The following is a 25,281-nucleotide window of genomic DNA, read 5'->3' as shown; positions in this document are numbered from 1 at the left end:
GTTTAGAATGCTATTGGACCTTTGTCTTACTATTTTCAGTCAGTGGATCCATCCTCTAGTACCAAGTTTTAGAGAGACATGTATTGCTATTCATTTCATTTAAATTATGTACTTGATTCAAGTTATTTTCTTTTAAAGAAACAGATCTCTTGAAAAGGAGAATTTTTCCTTGTCTAGCTCTGCTTAATTATTGAAACACTTTGTCTGTGTTTCTGCCTGTTCTCAGAATCTCACATTCTTTTGGTTAATTTGCATCTTATGTTTGGGTTTCACACTTTCTTATTTTAATGTATCCTTAGTGGATTGATTATTTCTTCTCTGTCCACATGCAGTTTCAGGTTTTGTCTTCTCAATGATCAGGTATTGATCTGGTTCAAATTCTAGTCCTGCCATTTTTTTCTGAATACTTTTTTATATAGGCTTTATTATTTTATTAGAGCAGTTTTAGAGTTACAGAAAAATTGTGCATAAAATACAGTGTTTCATATAACTTCTTGCCCCCTTCACATACAGCTTCTCCTAGTATTAAAAACTTGCATTAATATGGTATCTCCTATTATTAACATCTTACATTAGTTTGCTACTTTTATTAAAACTGGTTAACTGATATTAACACATTATTGCTAGCCACAGTTCATGGTTTACATTAGGCTTCATTTTTTTTGTGTTGTATAGTTATAAAGGTTTTGATAAATGCATTCACCATTATAGTTTCACACAGAATAGTTTCACTGCCATAAAAACTCTCTGTATTCTACCTACTCATCCTCCCCTCCCTTGATCCTCTGGCAATACTAATCTTGTTATTGTTTTTATGGTTTTGCCCTTTCAAGAATGTCATATAGATAGAATGATAGTGTATAGTTTTTTGAGACTTTTTTTTTACTTAGTAATATGAATTTCAATTTCTCCTATGTCACTTAGCAGTATGCATTTAAATTTCCTCTATGTCTTTTTTATAGCTTGATAGCTCACTTCTTTTTATAGCTGAATAATATTCCATTATATAGATACACTATAGGTGTTTTATTTGGTTTTTATCTATTTACCTATTGAAGGATGACTTCGTTTGATTCCAATTTTTGATAATTACTAATAGGCTACTATAAATACCCAGGTGCATGTTTTATGTATGTACAAAGGTTTCCAACTTATTTAGATAAATATGTAGGTCTAGGAGTCTGTTGAGTTTTGTGGTAAGCTTATGTATGTTTGTTTACCTTTGTTAGAAACTGCCTGCTATCTTCCATTGCTGGTGCAGTCTCACCAGCAATGAATGAGAGTTCCTGTTGTCTGTGGTCCCTACCAGCATTAGATACTATCAATGTTTTGGATTTTAGTCATTCTATTAGGTATGCTGTGACTTCTCATTGTGTCTTATTTGGAATTCCCAGCAATATATGGTGCTGAGCATCATTTCCTGTGTGTATTTTTCATTTTATATCCCCTTTGATGAAGTACCTGTTAAAATATTTTCTCCCTTTTTAAACTGAATTGTTTGTTGAGTTCTAAGAGTTCTTAGTATATTTAGAAACATGTCATTTTTCAGATATGTATTTTATAATAATTTTCTCTTAGTATGTTCTTTATCTTTTTATATTCTTAACAGTGTCTTTTTCAGAGCAGATTTTTTAGTTTTAATGAAGTTGTAGGGGGCAAGTGCAGGCTGCTCCACGATGGGCCACTTTGGCATGAGCATTATTCTGAGCTGAAGGCAATTGAGACCCTAGGGGCTCTAGGGAAGGGCTTGCCCCTTCCTTTACTACAAGGAAGAATTTTAGTTGGGGGTCTTTCCTAGAATAAGAGTTATTAGCAGAGATAAATTTTATCTGAGTGACTCATCTGTATGGTAGGGCAAGCATCTAATTACAAAACATCTACTCTTCCTGTTACCTTGTGAAGTGCATTCCTTTCCTCTGAAGTTCCAAATCCCTACATTCTTGTCTTTAGTTGAGAATGACATATATACCTCATTCTGCCTGTCTTTGGAATTTCCATATCTGTGTGGATTTCCCATTGGTATACTATTAAATTTGCTTTTCTCCTGTTAACCTGTTTTATATATTTTTTTAACTTTTTTTTAAGATTTTATTTATTTGACAGAGATCACAAGTAGGCAGAGAGACAGGCAGAGAGGAGGAAGCAGGCTCCCTGCTGAGCAGAGAGCCTGATGCAGGGCTCCATCTCAGGACCCTGGTATCATGAGCTGAGTTGAAGGCAGAGGCTTTAACCCACTGAGCCACCCAGGTGCCCCTAACCTGTTTTATATTAATTTGACTCTTAGTTTAGCTAGAAGGACTCTTGAAGTGGAGAGGAATTCTTGCTTCCTGGCAACATCTAACATCATTTTTTCTTTTATAAATTATGTTTGTGGTGTTGTGTCTAAAAAGTCATCACCAAACCCAAGATTATGATTTTCTCCTATGTTATCTAATAGAAGTTATATGGTTTTGCATTTTATATTTAAGTCTGTGATCCACTTTGAACCTTGCCATTTTTGTTCTTCAGCAACTTGGAGTCTTCATAAGAATGGTGCTTATTTTTCAGTCTTGTTGATATAACATGTATATGGTCCCAGACACAGAGTTTTGCACATAGGAAGAATTCACAAATATTAATTTCCTCTGTTCCATTTTCCTGTCTCAAATTTTACTCCCAGCATTTCCAAAATGTCTATATTTCTTTAGAACTTTTCAGCCAGATGTAGAGAAGTAAATAAATAAATAAATAAATTGCCTAGATTATTGTTACATATGCTAGAATTACAGTTCAATCTCACTTGCTATTACTAGTATATTAACACATCAAAATGTCATGTTTTATCAAGATTTATTCTGGCAGACATTGAAAATGAGTATATTTTCTTAACGATACCAAAGAAAGAATGTCTATGATTTTATGTATCTTGAGATATTTATCAAAAAGCAAATTCAGAAGAAGGCAAGTAGATATGAGAAAAAGTTATTACATAACATATATAATGACATTTAAAATTTTAAAAATTCCACAAAACTAAAGAAAACTGTTTTTTAAAAATATATACATTGATAAAATTGTAAAGAAGTATCTGGGGCCCCTGGATGGCTCAGTGGTTTAAAGCCTCTGCCTTCGGCTCAGTGGTTTAAAGCCTCTGCCTTCAGCTCAGTTCATGATCTCAGGGTCCTGGGATCGAGTCCCGCATCGGGGTCTCTGCTTAGCGGGGAGCCTGCTTCCCTGTCTCTCTCTGCCTGCCTCTCTGTCTACTTGTGATCTCTGTCTGTCAAATAAATAAATAAAATCTTAAAAAAAAAAGAAGTATCTGGAAATGATAAACCAAATTTAAGGTAGTGGTTCTTTTTGAAGGAATAATGGAAAAAACATGATTGGGCTTTGATGCCTAAAGAGCTTCAGGTAACTTGGGAATGACTTTCTTTTTAATAATAGTGGGCTATAACTGCCTCATGAAATTATTTAAAGTCACAAAAAATGAGACTTATTTAATCAAAATTATACTTTATAGCATCTGAACTATAGAACAGAATAACTAAATAAAACTTAGGATCATATATTGTGTCCATATTTCAGACATTGCCATGTCAATAAAGGGACCAGCTGTAAATAATCTCAATTATAGATCTATAGATATTTTTGTCTATGGAGTGCATTGATTCCAGACTTACAGTCCTACTTTCATTCCCTCAGGCAAAGCAACTGCCTCCCCACCTCCTTAGATTTTGTATTTATTTATTTGAGAGAGAGAAAGCACAGCAGGGAAGAGGGAGAAGCATACTCCTGGCTGAGCAGGGAGCCTGACACTAGCCTTGATCCCAGGACCCTGAGCTCAGGACCTGAGTTGAAGGCAGAGGCTTAATGGAGACTCCCAGAAGTCCCCAAAGCAACCCCTTTTTGTATTTCAATCAGTGATCTTTGTTATGCCTGACTTTTTGCTTCTGAGAGGCCACTAGGGAGCCAATACTTATGTAATCACAGGAGGGTTTGACAAGCTTAAGGTTGGGCCCAAGTATACCTGACACAGCCGAGTAGGGACTTGGACACCGAACCAGATTACAGTCAGAGGTTTTTTTTTTTTTTTAAGATTTTATTCATTTATTTGACAGACAGAGATCACAAGTAGGCAGAGAGGGTGAAGCAGGCTTCCCGCGGAGCAGAAAGCCGGATGCGGGGCTCCATCCCAGGACCCTGGGACCATGACCTGAGCCGAAGGCAGAGGACTTAACCCACTGAGCCACCCAGGCGCCCCTACAGTCAGAGTTTTTTTTGTTTTGTTTTGTTTTGTTTTTATTTGTTTATTTACAGCATAACAGTGTTCATTGTTTTGGCATCACACCCAGTGCTCCAAGCAGTACATGCCCTCCCTATTACCCACCACCTGGTTCCTCAACCTCCCACCCCCCCCACCCCCCTGCCGCCCCTTCATAACCCTCTGGTTGTTTTTCAGAGTCCATAGTCTCTCATGGTTCATCTCCCCTTCCAGTTTCCCTCAACTCCCTCTCCTCTCCATCTCCCCATGTCCTCCATGTTATTTGTTATGCTCCACAAATAAGTGAGACCATATGATACTTGACTCTCTCTGCTTGACTTATTTCGCTCAGCATAATTTCTTCCAGTCCCGTCCATGTTGCTACAAAAGTTGGGTATTCATCCTTTCTGATGGAGGCATAATACTCCATTGTGTATATGGACCACATCTTCCTTATCCATTCATCCGTTGAAGGGCATCTTGGTTCTTTCCACAGTTTGGCGACCGTAGCCATTGCTGCAATAAACATTGGGGTACAAATGGCCCTTCTTTTCACTACATCAGTCAGAGTTTTTAAAGGCAGAGTAGGGGTGGACTCCGCGGTGGGTGAGGACAAAGGGGATTATGGATGATGTAAGTCTCTAAGGAATTTTGGAAGCAAGGTCTCCAGGACCTTGAGGGGCTAGCTATTGTTGGAAGAAAGGTTATTCATTACCAATAATAAAAATCTTCTCATGAGACCCTTTAGATGTATATCAGTGGGCCATATGCTTGGGAATGATTCTCGACACTATCTATAAGGTTTAGAGATAAAGATTCCTAAAGGAATTGTTAAAGTAGACTTACAGGATCCTGGTTGGACCTGTCGGGGTAGAGGGTAGGTCAGGCTAGGATTGTCCTTAGCAAAACCTCAAGGTGAGGGCAGTTAAGTCCCCAGAGGAAAGCCACTCTGTCTGTTCCAAGGGCTTGTCAGTATGTAAGGAATTTTAATGATTTTTTCTGCCCCTGTGTCCCACTTCAATCTTTAAAAAACTGAAGATTTTGAACTAGATGCTAAAAGTTTTTGCTATACCAGTTGAACTATCAAAATAGTTTTAATGAGTTTTCCTTAATGATTATACACATGTAAAAAATGCAACATATTACTGTGAATTGAAATTACATGAAAATTTTTCAAAGTGTTTGTAAATAATATTTTTATTTCCCAGAAATATATAATCTTAGATACATATTAGAGGGTTTCAACTGTAAATATCAGAAAATATGATTCAGACTGGCTTAACTGATAACAAAATTACCAGCTCATTTAACTGAAAGTCCAGAGATAAGGTGAGCCACATGAGGAGGAAATAACCCCGTTTCTCAGAGTCTCATTTGGCTGTCCCATATTATGTATACTGAATGTATTGTTGAGGAGAAGGACTTACTCTGCTGTTCATGGTCCTACCTGGACTAAGAATCAAACTGACCTGAGACAGAGTCACTGGAGAAAATCGAATTTAGTTTCCTACATGTGGGGATTCCACACAGACATGGAAATCCCAAGATAGTCAGGCAACAGGAGGTTTATATGAGCTAAGGAGAGGGATAGGGTCTGGAGACACAAAAGGCAGAAAGACCATTAGCAAGAAGGTAGGAGATGTTTGGAAAACAAAGGTTCCCCTATTATGCAGGTAAGTTTCTTAGGTAAAGAGGAATTTCTGTTAATATCTCTTTTCCTCCCTCAGGCATACAGTTGAGAGGGTGGTAAAGAGCTTTTCCTGAATCTGCTGGGTTTTGATTGCTTTTAATACAAAATAATGTTCATGCCAAAGTCTCCCATCTTTGGGCAACCTACCCTTGCCCCTACAGTGTCAGTAAAATACTCCTTCGTGGTGGCAAAATTATATTAGCCTTCCTAGTTTCACATAAATACCAAATGGCATCAAATGAAAGAGAGAGAGCAGCATTTCTGGAGGCTCCCTCATTAGAAGTGTTGCAGGGGACATACTTCTCACAAGACCTCAGTAAATGCGCATCTTTTGCATTGTGTCAAATGCCCATGCTAAATCAGTGCTACTTCGTTTAGTCCTAATTCCTAAACAAGATACTTCAGGAGCTGAGTAAACTTAGCTGCACACTGGAACCACTTAAAAAAATACTAAGACCTGCATCCTATCCTGAGAGATTTAGATCTAATTGGATTTGGATGCAATCTGAGCTTTAGGATTTTGAAAAACTTGTATATGATTCTAATGTGTAGTCAAAGTTGAAATTCACTCTTAGAGCAGTCACACCCTTGACATGGAGTTTCAGTATAGGATCAACTTCCCATTTAACATGTGAAATACAGAGGAGGGAGTAGATACCTGAAAAAAAAAATCAGTTATCTGAAGGAATAGGCAAGGGAGAACAGGTATCATATAAGTAACTGATAATGTCCACTCTACTTTTTCAGTTCTATATTACACTATCTATAATCTGAAATTAAAAATAAAAAGACTTTGGCATGTGAAAGCCAGGTTATATATTTAGAGTTTAGGAGGATACAGATGAACATAAATTACATTAAGTCCTACTCTAAAATGTATAGATTTATGTATAAAAATAGGAAAACAAGTGAACATTCAAAAATGCCAATATATTTGTGTTCTCTCCCAATAAAAGCTTTATAGATATAATAAAAGTGTAAAAACTATAAACAGTAAACTCAGATGTTAGTGGATCTATTTATTCAATTAAAATGAACATAATACCTGGTATTGGAACAGCTATTATCCTTCAAAACATTAAAATATTGTCTGGTTTTAATAGCAGATGTGACAACACTTTGTAATAGAGACATTTAAGGCGTTTATCAAAGTGAAAATGTGTGGGGAAAAGATAAACGTTTCATCCATTGCTAAAAATAGCATATTTAGTCAGGTGTTGAATAAATTACTAGGAAATGGGAGGCAGCCAGGTAAGATTTGATGGAGAGAGAACAGGAAAACTCTTAAAACAAAACAGAATGGGACCTTAATCTGGATGGTCAGTTAGACAACAGCATAAATGCCTTGAATAACTGGCAGATGGATCAGCAAGAGTCAGCTGGTGGAGCTCCATAGCTCAGAATTTTACATACTTCACGACTGCACCTTCTACCGGCACTGGGATTAATATATTACCCAATATTCTGAAGTGTAACACTGGATGGAATATAGATATAAATAAAGTAGTCTTTATATAATTAGAATTATTGCATTTCAAACATTCATTTTAGAAAATCTGGATAAAATATTAAACCCAATAATATACTCTCAAATTAGAAAATGTTTTCATGTTTGGAGCAAAATAAGTTGAAGTATATTGATTGATAGTTTATACATGTCTGCACTCAAAACAAAACACTAAAAGATCATTTGTTTTTATTTACGCACAATCAAGCTCTGGAAAGCAATATGCTCTTTCAGCAACTTGATATGTTCAATTTTCCAGGCTTCAGTACCACATATGTCAAAGTTTGGGCTATTATTTCCACCATACAAGTTTTCTGCTGTGAGTAGTCAACTTGACTTGGCATTTACTCACTGCTAAAGGCATCCCAAAAGGAAATGAAATCATTAGTGTCACTCTACAAAATATTTACAGAAGAGAACCTCTGCATCACCTTATGAGAAGTCAGATATCTTGTTGTTGAGCATATATGAAGAAATAATAACCTTTCTTCAATAAATACCTCTAATTCTTCATATAACCAAAGCTTATTTCTATGGTATCACTAATGACATGGTAGTCTGAAAATTCTTACTATGATGTCAAATTCATTATAACTGTCTAAGTTAACTTTTCTTACATCAACAAAGAAAGAAGATAGTATTAGTCTTTGCAACAAGCAAGTAACATCATTCACTTCCCAGAAATATTATGGATTTAAGCAAAACATAGCATGAGTATTAGAGTGGAAAATGAGCAGATAAACAAAATCACAGAACTGTGTCCTAAAAATCTCTTCAACATAATGGTGGAGAATCTAGAGAAGTGCTAATCTTATCTTCTATTTTAGAAATGTGAGGGCTAAAGGCAAGAATTCAGAAGTTGCTGTTCTGGGAGCTTCAGGACTTATAGAAAGCCTATTCCAGCAGAAACCCAACAGCGAAAGGGGACTTCTCTCTGGTGCAGCAGCACTCTTCTTGCCAAGGAGAAAGGAAGCAAAGGCAAGGAAAATGGACACATCCACATCATCACTTTGGTAATGATGCCAAGCGAAGCAGACGGTTAGACTGATGCATGATGACCCCTGGTGCTGTCACCCGATAACAGAGCTGTCCTGCAAATAAAAAGGGAAATATGTATTAATCAGATTTCCAAAAAATTTTAAAAGGACTGAGGAGCCACCAGAATGACAGGGAGGGGATCCAAAAAGAATGTATTCACCTTCTTTATGGGCGAGTACCACACACAGATCTCTATGTGTGAAAGGCAAAATGGAACAAATAAAAGAAAAAATGAAAACTCTGGGCTGCTAGCCCAAGCTATGGAATGAAAGTAGGTTTCAAAATTAGAATGGAAAATCAAGCCACTAAAAAAAGAAGTTGTCTAAGAATATTACATGATCTAAGTGAAAAAGTTATTGGTACAGAATTACATTAACAAAAAGAAAAAATCTCCATCTCCCACCCAACACATTGCTCAGTATGTCATATTTAATAATAATAGCCTTAAAGTGTCCACTACATCTCAGGTACTTCTCTAAATATTTCATGGATAGTAGCTAACATTGTCCCTAATATAGTCCCTACCTGAGAATGATATTTTATTGTACCCGTTTTTAGAGAATGGAGGCTCTGAGATAGAACATATGCAAGTTTACACAGCTACTATAAGGCATTTGACTCCTGAACACCTGACCCTCTGATACATATTTTAACCCCATATGCCTTACTGCCTCTTGTAAACTTCTAAAATTTTTCTGCAATTATAGAAGTACATATATACAAATATGGCACAATTGGAATTACATTTATATGTTATAGGTTTTTAATATTTTTAATATTTTTTATGTTATAGTTTCTGTGGTATATAATAGCATTTTAAAATGATATCTAACTCATTACATACAAAAGCATATCATTTATTTTAATTATACCAGATAGTATAACCAGTGCCCTCTTAATGTCATTTGTATTATTTTTTATTTTTAGCCATTATAAACAACAAAACAGAAAAGAACTTAAAACATGTCCCCATGCCCATGCATATGTATATTTCGAGAAGTAGAATAAAAGCATTTGGCACTCACTCATAGTGAATTCATCACAGATTTAATTCCCCAGGAATCAACTCTGAGATGGAAATTGGCATGCTAGAAGTTTATTATAGTGCACCCTTGATGTATGTGCTGTACTTTTATGTCATTTTTATTAAAATAAAGTTTTTTGAAAAAGCAAATATATGTGGGCCTAAAAAGATGCATAATCAGACAGAAGCAGAAGGTGAATTGCAATGTAAAGACAGTGGAGGCTCCCCAGTCCTACTGGGAACTCTAGAGCAGGGATGACCCAGTAGAGTTGTCCCACACTGAGGCATGGGGGCTTAGGCTTTATATTCCTGCATCTGCCAGTCCTTGGGTATGAGCAGTCCTGAAAAAGAGAGTGACTTTGAGTGAAGTGGTTCTTTCCAGCTGAGGACAACTTTTATAGCCCTCAGCCACCAATGTTCTCAGGAACAGGGAAAATGAGGAGTTTGGTACTAGGTTGAATAACATCCACTAGCATGTATAGTTAATAATATAGTATGTACACTTTAAAATATGTTAAAAGGATAGATCTCATGGTAAATGTTCTTACACAAAATACACACACACATAAAAGAACACAAGAAAGTTTTGGAAGAGATATGTATCTTTATTACCTTGATAATGATGATGGTATCACAGTTGTGTGCATATGTACAAATTCATCAAGATATACTCACTAAAGGTATGCAATTTTTGTGTGTATGAACTATACCACTATACCTGTCTATAAAGGTAAATGAATAAATGAAAGAAGGAAAGAAGGGAGGGAGAGAGGGAGAGAGGGAAAGAAGGAGAGAAGGAAGGAAGGGAGAAAGGGAAAATTTACCTGAATATCCTCAGACATATTTGCTTCTTATAAGTTCTATAAAATGCTACTTAGGATTCTAATTAGCTTCTTTTCTGTGGATAAATTATAAAAGGATGAGTAGTAAGTTCTAACACCTACTTCTGCAGCTGTTCCACAGTCCATAACTAATATACTTCATTTCTCTCCTCCCAATTCACTTTATATTCTCTTTACCATCCACTGGAATATCTCTGGTCTTGCTCTAACCCTAGAGATCTATGTAATAATTCGTCTCCTGGGGTTTGCCATCACTAGTACCACTAATAAACCAAATACTACAGGACTTGTTGAGTTTCGTAGTGCAAAAGACATATCTGCTTGCACTTTGGCCTGAACCTGTTACCAAGTCTTCTGCTCGGGATTCATTTAAAGTGGCCAGGCATTTATATCCCTAGGTCAGTGGGTTAGAGCAATATTTCTGCCATTATAACAAAAGAATCCTTCCGACTGTTGCACTTTCCTTTTAGTGGTGTATGGTATAAGATGCACTACTTTGTCTTTAGTGTGTGAAGTATAACATGAAATGATTTGTCCTTAATTTGGAAGAGCTATCCCAGCATGCTCTAGAACACTGGATCTCTAAAAACTTCGTTTGGGACAGGACCTTGAGTCTTATCTGTCACCACCTGGAACATGTGTATCTTCACAAGCTTTTCATCCTATTTGCCATTTATTGCTTATCCAGTTTGAGTAACATAATAATAAATAATGTCATAAATATTATGGATTAGTGTGACAGCTCTGCAGAATGTCCAGACAGTCCAGTTATGTTCAGATTATATTATGATACAGTGGGAGAGGTAATGTAGTCTTATGATATTAGATGTATACTATATTCTTTTCCAAATGAATGTACACTATTTCTGACCCTCCTGTCTAATAGGAAAAGAAAAGAAAAGCATTCTGCATACTTGGCCACATACTGTGTATCTGAGACAGTGTTATTCTGCTTGATCAAATATGGTATCTAGAACAATGGCAGCAGTTGAACTACTGCTTGGTTAAGCTTGAGTTGTCCGTTGTCATCGTCATCTTCAAAGCGATGTATATATTTTTGTAGGGACCAGTCTAGTGAATGGAGTGGAGAAAAGATAGGGAACCTACCTTTTTCCTCAAAGGTGGCATATTTCTGCTTTTCCCCTAGGGTGCTAGGTTAGTTTTAATTTATGTTCCTGGCTGGGGAGTGGGAGTTTAGGGAAGAGAGAGGTTTAGTGGCTCCAATTAACATTCTTTAAAAAATATATATTTATTTATTTGACAGATAGAGAGAGAGAGAGAGAGAGAGAGAGAGAGACAGCGAGAGACGGAATACAAGTTGGGGAGAGGGAGAAACAGCCTTCCCGCCAAGCAAGGAGCCAGATGCAAGGCTGGATTCCAATACCCTGGGATCATGACCTGAGCCAAAGGCAACCTCTTAAAGACTGAGCCACCCAGGTGCTCCCCAATTAATATTCTTTATAATTCTAATCCCCAGGCCAAAAAAAAAAAATGGAGTGAAAGTTCTACAAACTAAAAATTAAGTCTGTTTCAAGTATATATTTACGGCCTGGGAAATGTCAGTTGGAACTAGTGGACCCACTGTGGGCTATGCCTGGGTCAGGTACATTTATTCCCTTGCCTCCATATGCCTCCATTCTCAAACTAGGGCAATGAATCTTTTGGGCAATGAAGATTTTGATTTTTTTCCCCACTGGTTACTATAATAATTCTGGTATTTCTTCCTTAGTTATTATGGGGCATCAATTTATGCTTCCAAAGATTGACTGACCAAATGCCAGGAAGGGTCCAGTCAAGAAATAGGATCATACATACAGATACCTTCCACATAGCTCATATAAGACAAGGGACTCTGAAGTAACATTTTTTATAAGAGATTTCTCCACTTCTCCTTCCTTCTCCCTTTTTCTCTTTTCTCATCTCTATTCCCCTTATTTATTCCTATAATCTCCTACCTCATTTAAGAAGAAACAAAAGGCAGTGTGAATATTATCTAGATTATTTTAAAGGAGATATTTTAAATTTTAATGGAAAATGGGCCCATAATAATTTTTATATCTGTAAATACTTATTAGCTTTCCTCTTAAATATGTGTATTTCACATATTTTTTGCATTGGCTCAAAATTGTGCTACAGTCCATAATTAATTATTTTATATGCATACAACCTTAGAACTAAGAATTAGGGTATAAATTGCTGATACATATATACATCAAATAGAAACACACATTTTATAACAGATATAGCTTTTATTATACTGCTAGTCCCAACAACAAACTAAAGATTTATTTCATTTCTTATTTGCTTATAATACATTTTCAAAATGTATGAAAGTACTTAGGCTTTTGCTTGCTCAGTTGATTTTCTTTTGAAACTTAAAATCTGACATTTATTAAATTTGGAGTTTAAAATGTTTCTCCCTGAAAACTTCTGACATAATGCACATTATGAATTATTTTTCAAAATGTTCATAAATTTAAGTTCCGTATCTCAGTACTTTCATTTCTTTAAATAACACTCTGCTTCTTATTTTGTATTCTAAATGTCTGTCTCCTAGTCAAACTGTACTTGAAAGAGAATATATGTACAGATTTTATGATTTTATATATTCTCCAACTGCATTTAAAATGTTATAGGGGCACCTGGTGGCTCAGTGGGTTAAACGTCTGCCTTCAGCTCGGGTCATGATATCAGGGTCCTGGGATCGAGCCCCGCATTGGGCTCCCTGCTTGGCAGAGAGCATGCTTCCCCCTCTTTCTCGGCCTGCCTCTCTGCCTACTTGTGATTTTTCTGTCAAATAAATAAATAAAATCTTTAAAAAAATAAAATAAAGCAAAATAAAATGTTATATATATTATATATATTTGTTATATTTTTATATTTATTTTTATATATATTTTTAATGTTATATATTTTTTAAATGCAAATTGAATAGTGTTTGAGCACAGTGTATATGCTTTATATTATACATTCTCATTCACATGCATATGTATATTTAGATAAAAATTTAAAGAGTAAAAAGGTACAACTATAAATTTATCTGAATATTTAGAAAATTATACTTAAAAGCAAACTTACATTGACTTGTCCAAAGGATCCATTTTGGGAAAAACCAAGAGCCAGAAGCAATACTTCCTTGCTCAGGAAAACTGGCACACCATCAATTTATTTTGTTTATACACACATGTTGTCAAAACACAAAAATGAAATACGAAATATAAGAATTTAAAGATATTAAATTTATACATTTTAAATATAAACTGAGGTTATGATTAAAGGTGAATCATACAATTATTCGTGTTATTCATGCTTGTAGTATTAGCCATATTCCTGTATCAATAGGTAAACCCAGAGAATGGTAGCTTCAACTATCTTGTATTCAGCCTTTTTATGCAAGTATTTTATTTTACCTTATTTAGACTGTTATTTAAAAAGTCTCTTTCTTTTTTTTAAATTCATTTTCAAGATTATTTTCTTATGTTCGTTCTAGCTTAAAAAAAAAAACCTGCTAAAATCTGACCATCTGTCTCAGTGATCAAATGCCCCATACTTACATTTCTGTATTATGATTATTATGGCAAAAATGGGCATCTGCTTTTACTGTCCAACATTGAGTTAGCTTTAAGTGTATGAATTTTGGCTTTTCTCCCAAATACAACATGCCTTTCACCAGATCTTCTTCAGGTTTTAAATGTGAATGTACTAGAGGTTTGACCCAATGCATTTTGTATTTCTGCTAGGCTGACACTTCAGCTTCTTGCTATGAAATGAGGAATCCCTTGAATCTTGAAAAACCCCAGAATTATTTTTGGAGATGCTGATCAACAACTTGAATTCAACAACTCTGAAAAAGTCTATTGATCAACTGTTTTTTTTCACACGGCATAGAGATTAAATCATGTAGAATACTTGAAATGCGTAGATAATTTAAATAGAATTTTCCAAGGAAATATCCAAATAGTTCATTTACATGAAAATGTACATTGCTTAAAAAAATAGAAAATAGTTTCTTCAGTATAGATAAATGATTTATAAGTTGTCTATAAATAGATGAATAGTATGTGTCCCAAATCATAAAGTATATATCTTTATATATGCTTGTGTAATATATATACATATATATGTATAAATGAGGCTTGATAGACTAAATAGAAAATCATTTTTATTAATATTAAAATAGAATTCCTTGAATTGAGGCGGAGCACATACTCAATCTCTTCATCCTTAAAAAAACACATAAAAGAAAGAATTGTTTTTACCAATCAAGTGCTTGTAGGTATTCTGACTAGTATGATTTTTTCCTACTTATTCTTTGCCATATAGGGGATATTTTATAAAAAATAGGTTCAATATAAAATATTGAAGAGTATATCTCACAATATAGAAGGACTGTCCTATTGACAGCTAATGAATTAGCTTTATATTTTTGTAAAAAAACGCCAATGCTAAATTTATTTGACACTAATTTATTGCTGATAATAGTTGTTAGAATGGTTATTGAATTTTTATCACAAGACTTGATTTTTCTAGAGTTCACATTTGAATTTCTTACCACATATAGGACAGCGTCTGAAATCATGCAGTTAAGTGAGTATATATTAAGCATGGGTACCCTCCCCTCTACTCCCATCTTCATTATTGTCATTTCTTATCTCACCGAATGGCACCATTGTCTTTCTAATACTGAAGGTAAAATCCACCAAAAACTCCCCATTACTTACTCTTCCTCATCAACTTATACTAATTATTGTCCAAATGTTCTCCAGTCTGTATCAGAAATGAAGTTCAAATATGGTATACTTAATTGATGCCTTTGCTTAGGTCCTCATAATGTCTTACCAAAAATAAAACAATAGCTTCCTGAATGATCTTCATGCTACCAGGTTCCCCCTATTTTATCCATCTTCTACTCTCTATAGCGACCTGATTGTGTCTCTACCATATTTAAAGGCAACAGGAAAACGTTACTATTTTCAAGGGTAGAATGCAAAGGAAGGTAGTTTCACTGTTATTGCTATAGTTTTCAGCCTCACCTTACTGTAACTTTTTAGGCTGTTTCCATGTTTCATTTTACCTATATCAGTCTTCTACGTCTTACATCTTTACATGTTCATGATGCTCTTTAGAATGGTCTTTGGTCCTGTTTTCTACTTTTAATTTTACTAGTAAAATAAGTGGCTTACTTGAGATAAATTTTACCAGTTTAAGTGAGCTAAATGGTTTTCTACATTTTTTTCCCAAAAGGATCGCAGTGATCAAGAGTATACTAGTGATCATTGTACAATTCATTATTATTTTCTTTAAAGATTCTATTTCTTTATTTGAGAGTGAGAGAGAGAGAGGGCACTAGTGTGAGTTGAGGGGAGGGGATAGGTGGAAAGGGAGAAGCAGATTCCCTGCTGAGAAGGGAGACTGATGCAGGGCTGATCCCAGGACCCTGAGATCATGACCTAAGCCATACTATGCCACCCAGCGGCACATACTATTACCCATACTATTACCCCTAATACATGATTGATATATTTTTTTAGTGGTATACCCTCATGAGATAACTGAATGAATGAACTAATAGGTGAATGGATAAAACAATAAAATAAAGAATGAATGATTTAGCTGATTAGCCTGTATTTTTTTTCCTTTTATTTATTTTTTTCAGCGTAACAGTATTCATTGTTTTTGCACAACACCCAGTGCTCCATGCAAAAGTGCCCTCCTTATTACCCACCACCTGTTCCCCCAACCTCCCACCCCTGACCCTTCAAAACCCTCAGGTTGTTTTTCAGAGTCCATAGTCTCTTATGGTTCACCTCCCCTCCCCAATGTCCATAGCCCCCTCCCCCTCTCCCAGTCCCACCTCCCCCCAGCAAACCCCAGTTTGTTTTGTGAGATTAAGAGTCATTTATGGTTTGTCTCCCTCCCAATCCCATCTTGTTTCATTTATTCTTCTCCTATCCCCCTACCCCCCCATGTTGCTTCTCCATGTCCTCATATCAGGGAGATCATATGATAGTTGTCTTTCTCCGATTGACTTATTTCACTAAGCATGATACGCTCTAGTTCCATCCACGTCGTCGCAAATGGCAAGATTTCATTTCTTTTGATGGCTGCATAGTATTCCATTGTGTATATATACCACATCTTCTTTATCCATTCATCTGTTGATGGACATCTAGGTTCTTTCCATAGTCTGGCTATTGTAGACATTGCTGCTATAAACATTCAGGTACACGTGCCCCTTTGGATCACTACGTTTGTATCTTTAGGGTAAATACCCAGTAGTGCAATTGCTGGGTCATAGGGTAGTTCTATTTTCAACTTTTTGAGGAACCTCCATGCTGTTTTTCAGAGTGGTTGCACCAGCTTGCATTCCCACCAACAGTGGAGGAGGGTTCCCCTTTCTCCGCATCCTCGCCAGCATCTGTCATTTCCTGACTTGTTAATTTTAGCCATTCTGACTGGTGTGAGGTGATATCTCATTGTGGTTTTGATTTGTATTTCCCTGATGCTGAGGGACGTGGAGCACTTTTTCCTGTGTCTGTTGGCCACCTGGATGTCTTCTTTGCAGAAATGTCTGTTCATGTCCTCTGCCCATTTCTTGATTGGATTGTTTGTTCTTTGGGTGTTGAGTTTGCTAAGTTCCTTATAGATTTTGGATACTAGCCCTTTATCTGATATGTCGTTTGCAAATATCTTCTCCCATTCTGTCAGTTGTCTTTTGGTTTTGTTAACTGTTTCCTTTGCTGTGCAAAAGCTTTTGATCTTGATGAAGTCCCAATAGTTCATTTTTGCCCTTGCTTCCCTTGCCTTTGCCGTTGTTCCTAGGAAGATGTTGCTGCGGCTGAGGTCGAAGAGGTTGCTGCCTGCATTCTCCTCAAGGATTTTGATGGATTCCTTTCTCTCATTGAGGTCCTTCATCCATTTGGCCTGTATTTTTTATTTCTTTTTTATGTGCCCTTAACTTTTTAAGACATTAAAAATATAATAATACTGTTTTATATTTATGTTCTTGTCATTTCTTTTTTGCCTCCCAATTTCAACTGGGATTTTATTTTGCATATAAATAATGGTGAATATTAATATTGAGTAAATTAGTAAAAGAAGAGAGTCTTTTCAGTTATGTATACTGTGATATTTGTATTTATAAGTTTATAGCCAAAAAAGCTGGTATACTTATACAAAACAAATGTATGTAAATATTGTCAAATAATATTTAGTCATTGCATATCAATATTTAAGGTGAGATAAACATATAGAATGGTTAATATTTAGGGGCACCTGGTGACTCAGTGGGTTAAAGCCTCTGCCTTAGGTTCTGGTCATGATCCCAGGGTTCTGGGATCAAGCCCCACATCTGGCTCTCTGCTCAGCAGGGAGCCTGCTTCCTCCTCTCTCTCTGCCTGCCTCTCTGCCTACTTGCGATCTCTATCTGTCAAATAAATAAATAAAATCTTAAAAAAAAAGAATGGGTAATATTTAGAAATGTGAATCAATTAAGATTTTGAAGCTAATGATTTTTTTGAATACTCCTTTGTCCTATTTTATAACAATGGAATCTACTTTATTTTCTATTGTTAGTTCTGGTTCTTTCAGTCAACATGTAAGAATTGAAATGTTGTTCTTAAAAGGAATTCAGTGTATTTTATGCCAGTGAATTTTTGGTTATCTCACTAGGAAGACAGCAAATTAGAATATACTAGTCTACCTTTAAGTACATTAAATTCATTTTCAAGTATTTACTACTGGAAATTGTATATTCAAAAAGCCACAGAGTACGTGTTTTGGTTTGTTTGGTATTTCAATCCATAAAAATTCTGCTTCTAGCTGTGAGTTTGGAAAATCCTGCCAGTTCATACTAAATCCTGAAGTTATTTCATGATACAAACTAAAAACCAGATTGGAGCTCTCACATAAAATGTGTTTTTTTCCATCCATCAGAGACTAGTTTCTCTGACATATATAAAAGCAGATGCAAATATATAAATGTATAGGTCTGATTGTTAGTTATAAATAGTGACTTTGTTTTTTAGAACTTTATTTTCTACAAACATCCATTCATCTCCAGAGGCCTCACCTTGGCATCATCAGTCCTATTGACATATGGCCAGATGCTTTCCTGAGGATTTGATCCTTGTAAGGACGCCACATGAAATCTTGGGCCACCTGTTATTTGAGAAGATAAAACAAACAGTCAGCACATATGTTAAATATTCAAGTATTATTGGTTACTCACAGGGAACTCTTTTAAAGTAGTCAAGTTGAAATTATGTACTCATGAAAGAATACAAGAAAAAGAAAAACAAGTATTTATGCAATACCACTTAGAAGTAAAGCTACTTTAAGTAAAGTAAATGCACTGAAGCTATTTTGCTGGATTTGATGTATTTAACTTTAACATTGTTTCACAAGATATTGGATAGTCTTATAACTGACACCTTCAAGAAAGAGAAAATTAAAGGACAGAAAATAGAGAAACTTGAAGGAAGAGTTTTAGGCTTCAGATCCCAAGTTTGCCAACCCGGTGACTTTGGATAAGTCATTTTTCTCCTTTGCACTTCTGACTATCTTATCTATAAAGTGAGAATTAAAAACAAACAAACAAACAAAAAACACCTCTTCTACTTATTTCAAAACATTATTAGAGGTATCAAATTGAATAATGCATTTAACCGTTTTAAAATATGCGATTGACAAATAAATGAAAAGTACCACTAGAAATTAAAGCAATCCTCCATGTTGAGATGCATGTTTTATTTAAAATTCTTTTTAAGGGGCACCTGGGTGGCTCAGTGGGTTAAGCCTCTGCCTTTGGCTCGGATCATGGTCTAAAATTCTGTGACAGCGCCTAGCTACCACCATTGGTAGGTAGGCATTGTTGCTATCAGGCACTATATATATTTTTTATTCATTATACCATTTAATCTTTATAATAATTCTCTGATATTACCAATTTCATTAACTCTTTGATCTTCAATTTCCCAAATGAAAGAATTCAGGTGAGCCTATATGATTCCAACTGAAGATCGTATATCAATTAATATTTATAATATTTTCAGCATATATTATATACATGAGAATATGGAGATTCAGATTCACACTGGGGAGGCAGAAGCTTAATTAGTGGAGGCTAATCACAGAAATGTTAATAATTTTTATTTATGAAAACTTCTAAAAGGTATGACAAGCAAATTTTAGGGGAAGATGAAGTTATGTGCAGGATTAGTAAATAACTGATAGTTATTGTGCTCTTTGAACTCAATAATTTCTGAGAGAATGACAGATGCTAGATGGTTGACAGTTAGACTGAGAGAGAGTCTGTGAGGTACAGACAAGATCCGAATGCTTTACTTTTCATTTATTTGATTTCTCTTCAGTTTTCCCACATTATTCAAATATTAGAGAAACGATATTTTTAAAAGCAGGCAAAAACTGGAATGAAATCCAGATGCTTAGCATAAAGGAACACCTTGTTATAAATACTCTGGTGATTATAAGCATAACATGTTGCTAAAGATATTGAATTAAATATCATCTCAGTCTTTTAAACAATGAAAATTATTTTACATAAAAGAAATAATTGAGGAAGTTTTCTCAATTGGTAATTAAACTCAATAGTTGTGAAAATTAAAATTGGTAGCATAGTTGTTCTCTTATCTGTTTCAGTGGCCGACTATGTTAGGAATTTACCAAATGCTTCTTAAATCTTATTTTAGCTATTGCAGTGAGTCTTGCAACAATATACATTGAATAGTCTCAGGAAATTAGGCAAATAATGTTTTTAAAGTATGTATAATTTCTTAATCTTGTTATAAATAAAAATGCCACACATTAGTTCAGTGTAATAATTCATTAAAATGCAAAGAATAAGTTTGAAACAGTACTGTTCATACTTCTTAAAATTTTATTTCAGCTGTGAGTGTACATCTGGATGGACTGGATGAAACTGTAGTGAAGAAATAAATGAATGTGACTCTGACCCATGCATGAGTGGAGCTCTTTGTCATGAGTCTACCATTCCTGGGCAATTTGTATGCCTGTGTCCACCCTTTTATACTGGAAAATTTTGCCATCAACACTATAACCCTTGTGATCCACTCACTGACCCTTGCAGAAACAACTCAACATGTTTGCCTTTGGTAGATGGAACTCATTACTGTGTGTGTAGAGAAGGTAAGAGCTTATATTTGTTTTAATTTTTTTTTCACTTTTTGTTTGTTTGGTTTATTTTGTTTTTTATGAGATTATGGCCCCTTAAAAATGGGTGAGAGAAAAATTACATATATTGGAGAACTAAGGATTATTTGACTCCAAATATAGGTATTATAAACAGACTAGAGAAATAATCTAAAAAGTTAGCCTAACTAGTATGGTGAGGAGGGGCGATGGGGGGCGGGGAGGGGGACAAAACTTTGTAGTTTTTGTCCTTTTTTTGTTTGTTTGTTTTAAAGAAATTTCCCATTGTTTATTAACAGCTTCTTTTTCCTGAATAATCTTGTTTATGTAGTGTTCCTAACAATAGCTATTAGTTAGAAATGAGCATAGATAGAACCTAGGGTAATCAAATGCTTCACTGTAACTTTTTTCCTGGACTTATCTATGAACACCACTTATTTCCACTTTGGTGGCTAAGCCAGTGTCGTGTGCCTCTGTTGGCTACTTTGTACCATAAAACAGAGTCTATGAAGGGGATAGAGAACGGGCAGATTAAAGAGCATGATTGGGGGGCGCCTGGGTGGCTCAGTGGATTGAGCCGCTGCCTTCGGCTCGGGTCATGATCTCAGGGTCCTGGGATCGAGCCCCGCATCGGGCTCTCTGCTCCACGGGGAGCCTGCTTCCTCCTCTCTCTCTGCCTGCCTCTCTGCCTACTTGTGATCTCTCTCTCTGTCAAATAAATAAATAAAATCTTTAAAAAAAAAAAAAGAGCATGATTGGCACTCCTGAATCCAGCTGTTCCTGAAGCAAGTTACTTCTGGTTTTCTGGGTCATATCAGCCAATAATAACTTACACAGTTTGAAAGACGCTTGATTAGGATCTCTTCATATGTAACTGAAAGAGGTCTGATTAGTGCACAGGTGATCTATATAAATGTTTACTGCTCAGGTACTGCTTGCTTCTGAAGAGCTATTACCATCTTCAACAGGAATGCCTCTACCATAAATAGCACATTGTAGGTTTTCAGTGTAACAGGAGTGTGTCATAAGCACAATATAAAAATCACACTGTGTGTAAGAGTCTACAGTTAATATTTATTTTCTAATACCAACTCATGGCTTCATGTCTCTTTCCTTGTTACTTATTCTACTAGAAAAGAGGTTTATTAAAGATAAGGACACTACTTATTTACTCTTCTGTCCCTAAAGGTCAGTTTAGACTATACCAGTTAATTGGTATCTTAGTCAAAGCTGTTCCTATTTGATTTATAAGCCTCTAGAACTTCCTGAGGTATAGGATAATTATAAGCCTATAGAGGCAAGTCCTTGAATGTATGTACATGACAAAAACTTCTGGACCTTCTGAGGGATTGGAACTATAAATGGGAGAGCCATTAGTAATTGTTTTTGCAAAAATGACATGGGCTTTATAAAGCAAATAATGTGGGCATACAAGGCATATGGACAGACACATGTTTGCAGGAATGTGTCAGGAAAAGCAAGATAGGAAAAAAATGTGAGGGGGACATTTGATACCCTGCAAACCTCAGTAATTATAAAGTACATAAATTAGGTGGATAATTTCCTTTTAAGAAACATTGAGAGTGAAACTTTTTGAAATAGTATTCAGTAGCAGGGGAGGAGCTAATTTATTCAGCAGAATTATCCATAATGCTTTACTTAGCAAAGTAATATTCTCAGAATATAAGTAATATTTAATGAGAGGTAGCAGCATATTTCTTCAATTAAAATAAAACTTCCTCTATTTTCACCAAAGATAGTTTTCTACAAGGTAAGCATGTTTTTTGATGTAAAATTTTTGATAATTTATGTACAATTAATAAATGCATTTAATGAATTTATATAATCTAGTAAGATTCCTTTCCTGTTGTGGGGTGAGGGAAAAAAAGTTCAGAGATATCATAAAACCTTATCAACGACTATCAAACTAGTAATAAGATTTTCCAGCTTCACGAGCGTCGCAAAAATATCCTGAGGACAATTTAGATTTCACCATTGTATATTAGTAAAATCTTGTTTGTCTTCTTGGAACTTCATCATTATACTTAAGGCTTTCAGAAAAATATGACCATTTCAAATTAATGCTTTGGATACAGTAGCAGGTGGGCACAATGAATCATGTGTTTGTCACTTTCTAATTATGATTCAGCACAAAGAGATATGTGAAGAGTACGTTGTTTCTAAACTGTTTTGCAAGTGTGTGTGTATATATATATATACACATATACATATATATATTGAAAAATATTTCTAAACCTAAGAAATTATAGGACTGAGTTTCTGTAAATAAGATCTAACTACTATATAAAATGTTTACTTACTGTTGCCTTTAGTTGTTCAACATCTGTAGCAGATCAGTAACTAAAGCCTGTGACATTGCTTTAAAAAGCTACCTCAGAATATTATAAAGAGGTTGACTGTGGAATATTTTAGACACTATGCCCTGAGTTATTTTAATACCTATTGTTTGAAATAGGATCTACACAAAAGCCATTATATTATTTTTTAAGGAAAATATTCTAATAAAATTTCATTTTAAAAGTAGTGAAATTTTAAACCACAAAGAATTCCAAGACTTAACCTCTTATACAGATACAGGATTTGGAAACTCCACTGGAATTCTTTCAAGCTTTTGTGCTTGCCGAGTGACTAGAATATAGGGCATCACAAAAAAAGAGACTTAAGGCTTAAGGCCTTGGAGTTCAGCATATGCATTTTTGAAATTCTGTTCACGGTTATTAGTCAGCCTACAGGGTCTGTCACAATTTAAATATGAATATAAATAAAATCCCAAAGCCAGAGTAGTCATGTGACTATGTGCTAATCAACTAAATTATAAATGGCATTAAAATGCACTCTGAAGAACCAGCAACTAGAATAACTAATACTTTGAATTATGCCAAACTGAATGCTCACCAAGTAAACTATTTTGCTTAGTGTGATTGAAACTTATAGTCAAAACAATCTAATCTGTTTTGGTACAATGTGAGCTACTTAAAAATTATAGCTGTAGTAAAACACTAGAACTATGGTGATCATGTTTTGGAGGAGAAAAAATGGCTGTGCTTCTGTCTTCTGTTTAGAATGGAGGTGAGTTAATTTGGTCCCTATGAACATTGAACATTTTCTAGTGGAAAACAGGTAGACAGAAAAGCATTTAGCAGTAATAATTCAATACAGGTTTGTTTTATATAAAATCCTATTTGTTTAAACAATTTCTGTGGTTAAAAAATCACTGCTTTAGTAAGTATAAAAATAGCACATAGAAAGACAAATATAATTTCATAAGATTCCTAGAAGTAAATGGGATTTACACTAGTATCTTATAGTGTTAGTTTTTGGAGATTTAGTATGCAATCAATTTACACACCTCAGCATTTATTTTATACTACACATTCTTTTTCCTCTTTGCACTATGCTGTGTATATAACACATGCCAGTCTTGTTACTGCATGTTGGTTGTGTTCTAGAAATTTAAAAAATGTATTCTTTATTAACTGATTCAGCAACCATTCTTGATTTCCTACCATGTGTCAAGTCTTGAGGTAGGTTCTGGGGAAATTAAACATGACAGAGACACACCCTCAAGGATTTTAAAGTTCAAGGAGAGACACATAAATTAACTAACCATTAAAGTATAGCATAGTAAGAGCTCTCTCTTACTTTGTGGATGCATACCCCACCTTTGTTATGTAGTGTGACAACTCGGACTTATGGTCCACATGATTTCTAAGAGGATCCCCAGCAGCCTTGGAATCTTCATTGCCCACAGTAAACTAACCAGCTCATTAAGGCCCTCTCTCCCCTATTTTATTTCTCCATTCTCTTGCAATAATTTCCAGGATCACCTTTCAAATAACCTACTTGTATGCATATTATTACCTCATATTCTTATTTTGGGAAACTCAAACTAAGAGAGAAAACTCCATCTCTCTGGCAATTATGATTGATCCATGTCAGCACAGGACTGGAATGTTGGCATTCAGAACCTTTCCTTGGAATTGATGATAAGAGAAAAAAGCTTTCACTTTTTGCTAGAGTTTTACAGTTGGTGCAGCCAACACCATGTTCCCTTCACATGGAGATCTGAATGCAGTAAGAGAGAAATGTTTGTGAAAGAATGGGTCCTGGCGGTTACTATGGTTCTTTCTTAAACTCTGAAAACTGCTAGGTATCCTTCCTAGCTAGGCTACCAGTAAGTGACATTCCTCTTATAAGTTAGTATTTTTGTTTATAGTGAATGTGATCAAAAGAGGACTATCTAATGTGTACAGTAAAGGGAAAGAGAATTAAGAACAAGAGTTGAATAAACGGAGTTCAACTTGCAGGCTGGTATAAATGGATTAAAAGAATGATTTGAGGGACATGGGTGTCTCAGTCAGTTAAGCGTCTCCCTTTGGCTCAGGTCATGATCCCAAAGTCCTGGTGTCAAGCCCTGCATTGGCCTCCCTGCTCAGTAGGGAGCCTGCTTCTTCCTTTCTCACTCCCCCTGTTTGTATTCCCTCTCTTGCTGTCTCTCTCTCTCTATCAAATAAATAACTAAGATATTTTTTAAAAAAAGAATGATATGAGGTTTACAGAGATAGAGGGGACTTTAGATAACATGCATATCGATGTGTAGATAGCATGCAGTCAGTCTCTGTTATTAGCATGTGTGTGTATATAGTGAGAGATCTAAAATCATCTTCTGCTTAAAAAAATGTTTATTTTCTACTATTTTCTTTAGGAAAACTTCTTTATCTTTCTATTCTGAATTATGTCTCAGTTTAT

General features: G+C 35.3%; 1 protein-coding gene across 1 annotated transcript in view; it reads left to right on the top strand.

The window, feature by feature from the left end:
• EYS (eyes shut homolog) overlaps positions 1 to 25,281 on the top strand; it is a 1,714,887-nt gene that overhangs the window by 523,993 nt on the left and 1,165,613 nt on the right. Inside the window, 1 exon segment of the mRNA XM_046006082.1 lies at positions 20,249 to 20,508. Coding sequence (XP_045862038.1) covers positions 20,249 to 20,508 — 260 coding nt within the window.

The sequence above is a fragment of the Meles meles genome, chromosome 5, assembly GCF_922984935.1.
Source record: "Meles meles chromosome 5, mMelMel3.1 paternal haplotype, whole genome shotgun sequence".
NCBI classification, from domain to species: domain Eukaryota; kingdom Metazoa; phylum Chordata; class Mammalia; order Carnivora; family Mustelidae; genus Meles; species Meles meles.
This window is presented reverse-complemented; position numbering and strand designations above follow the sequence as displayed.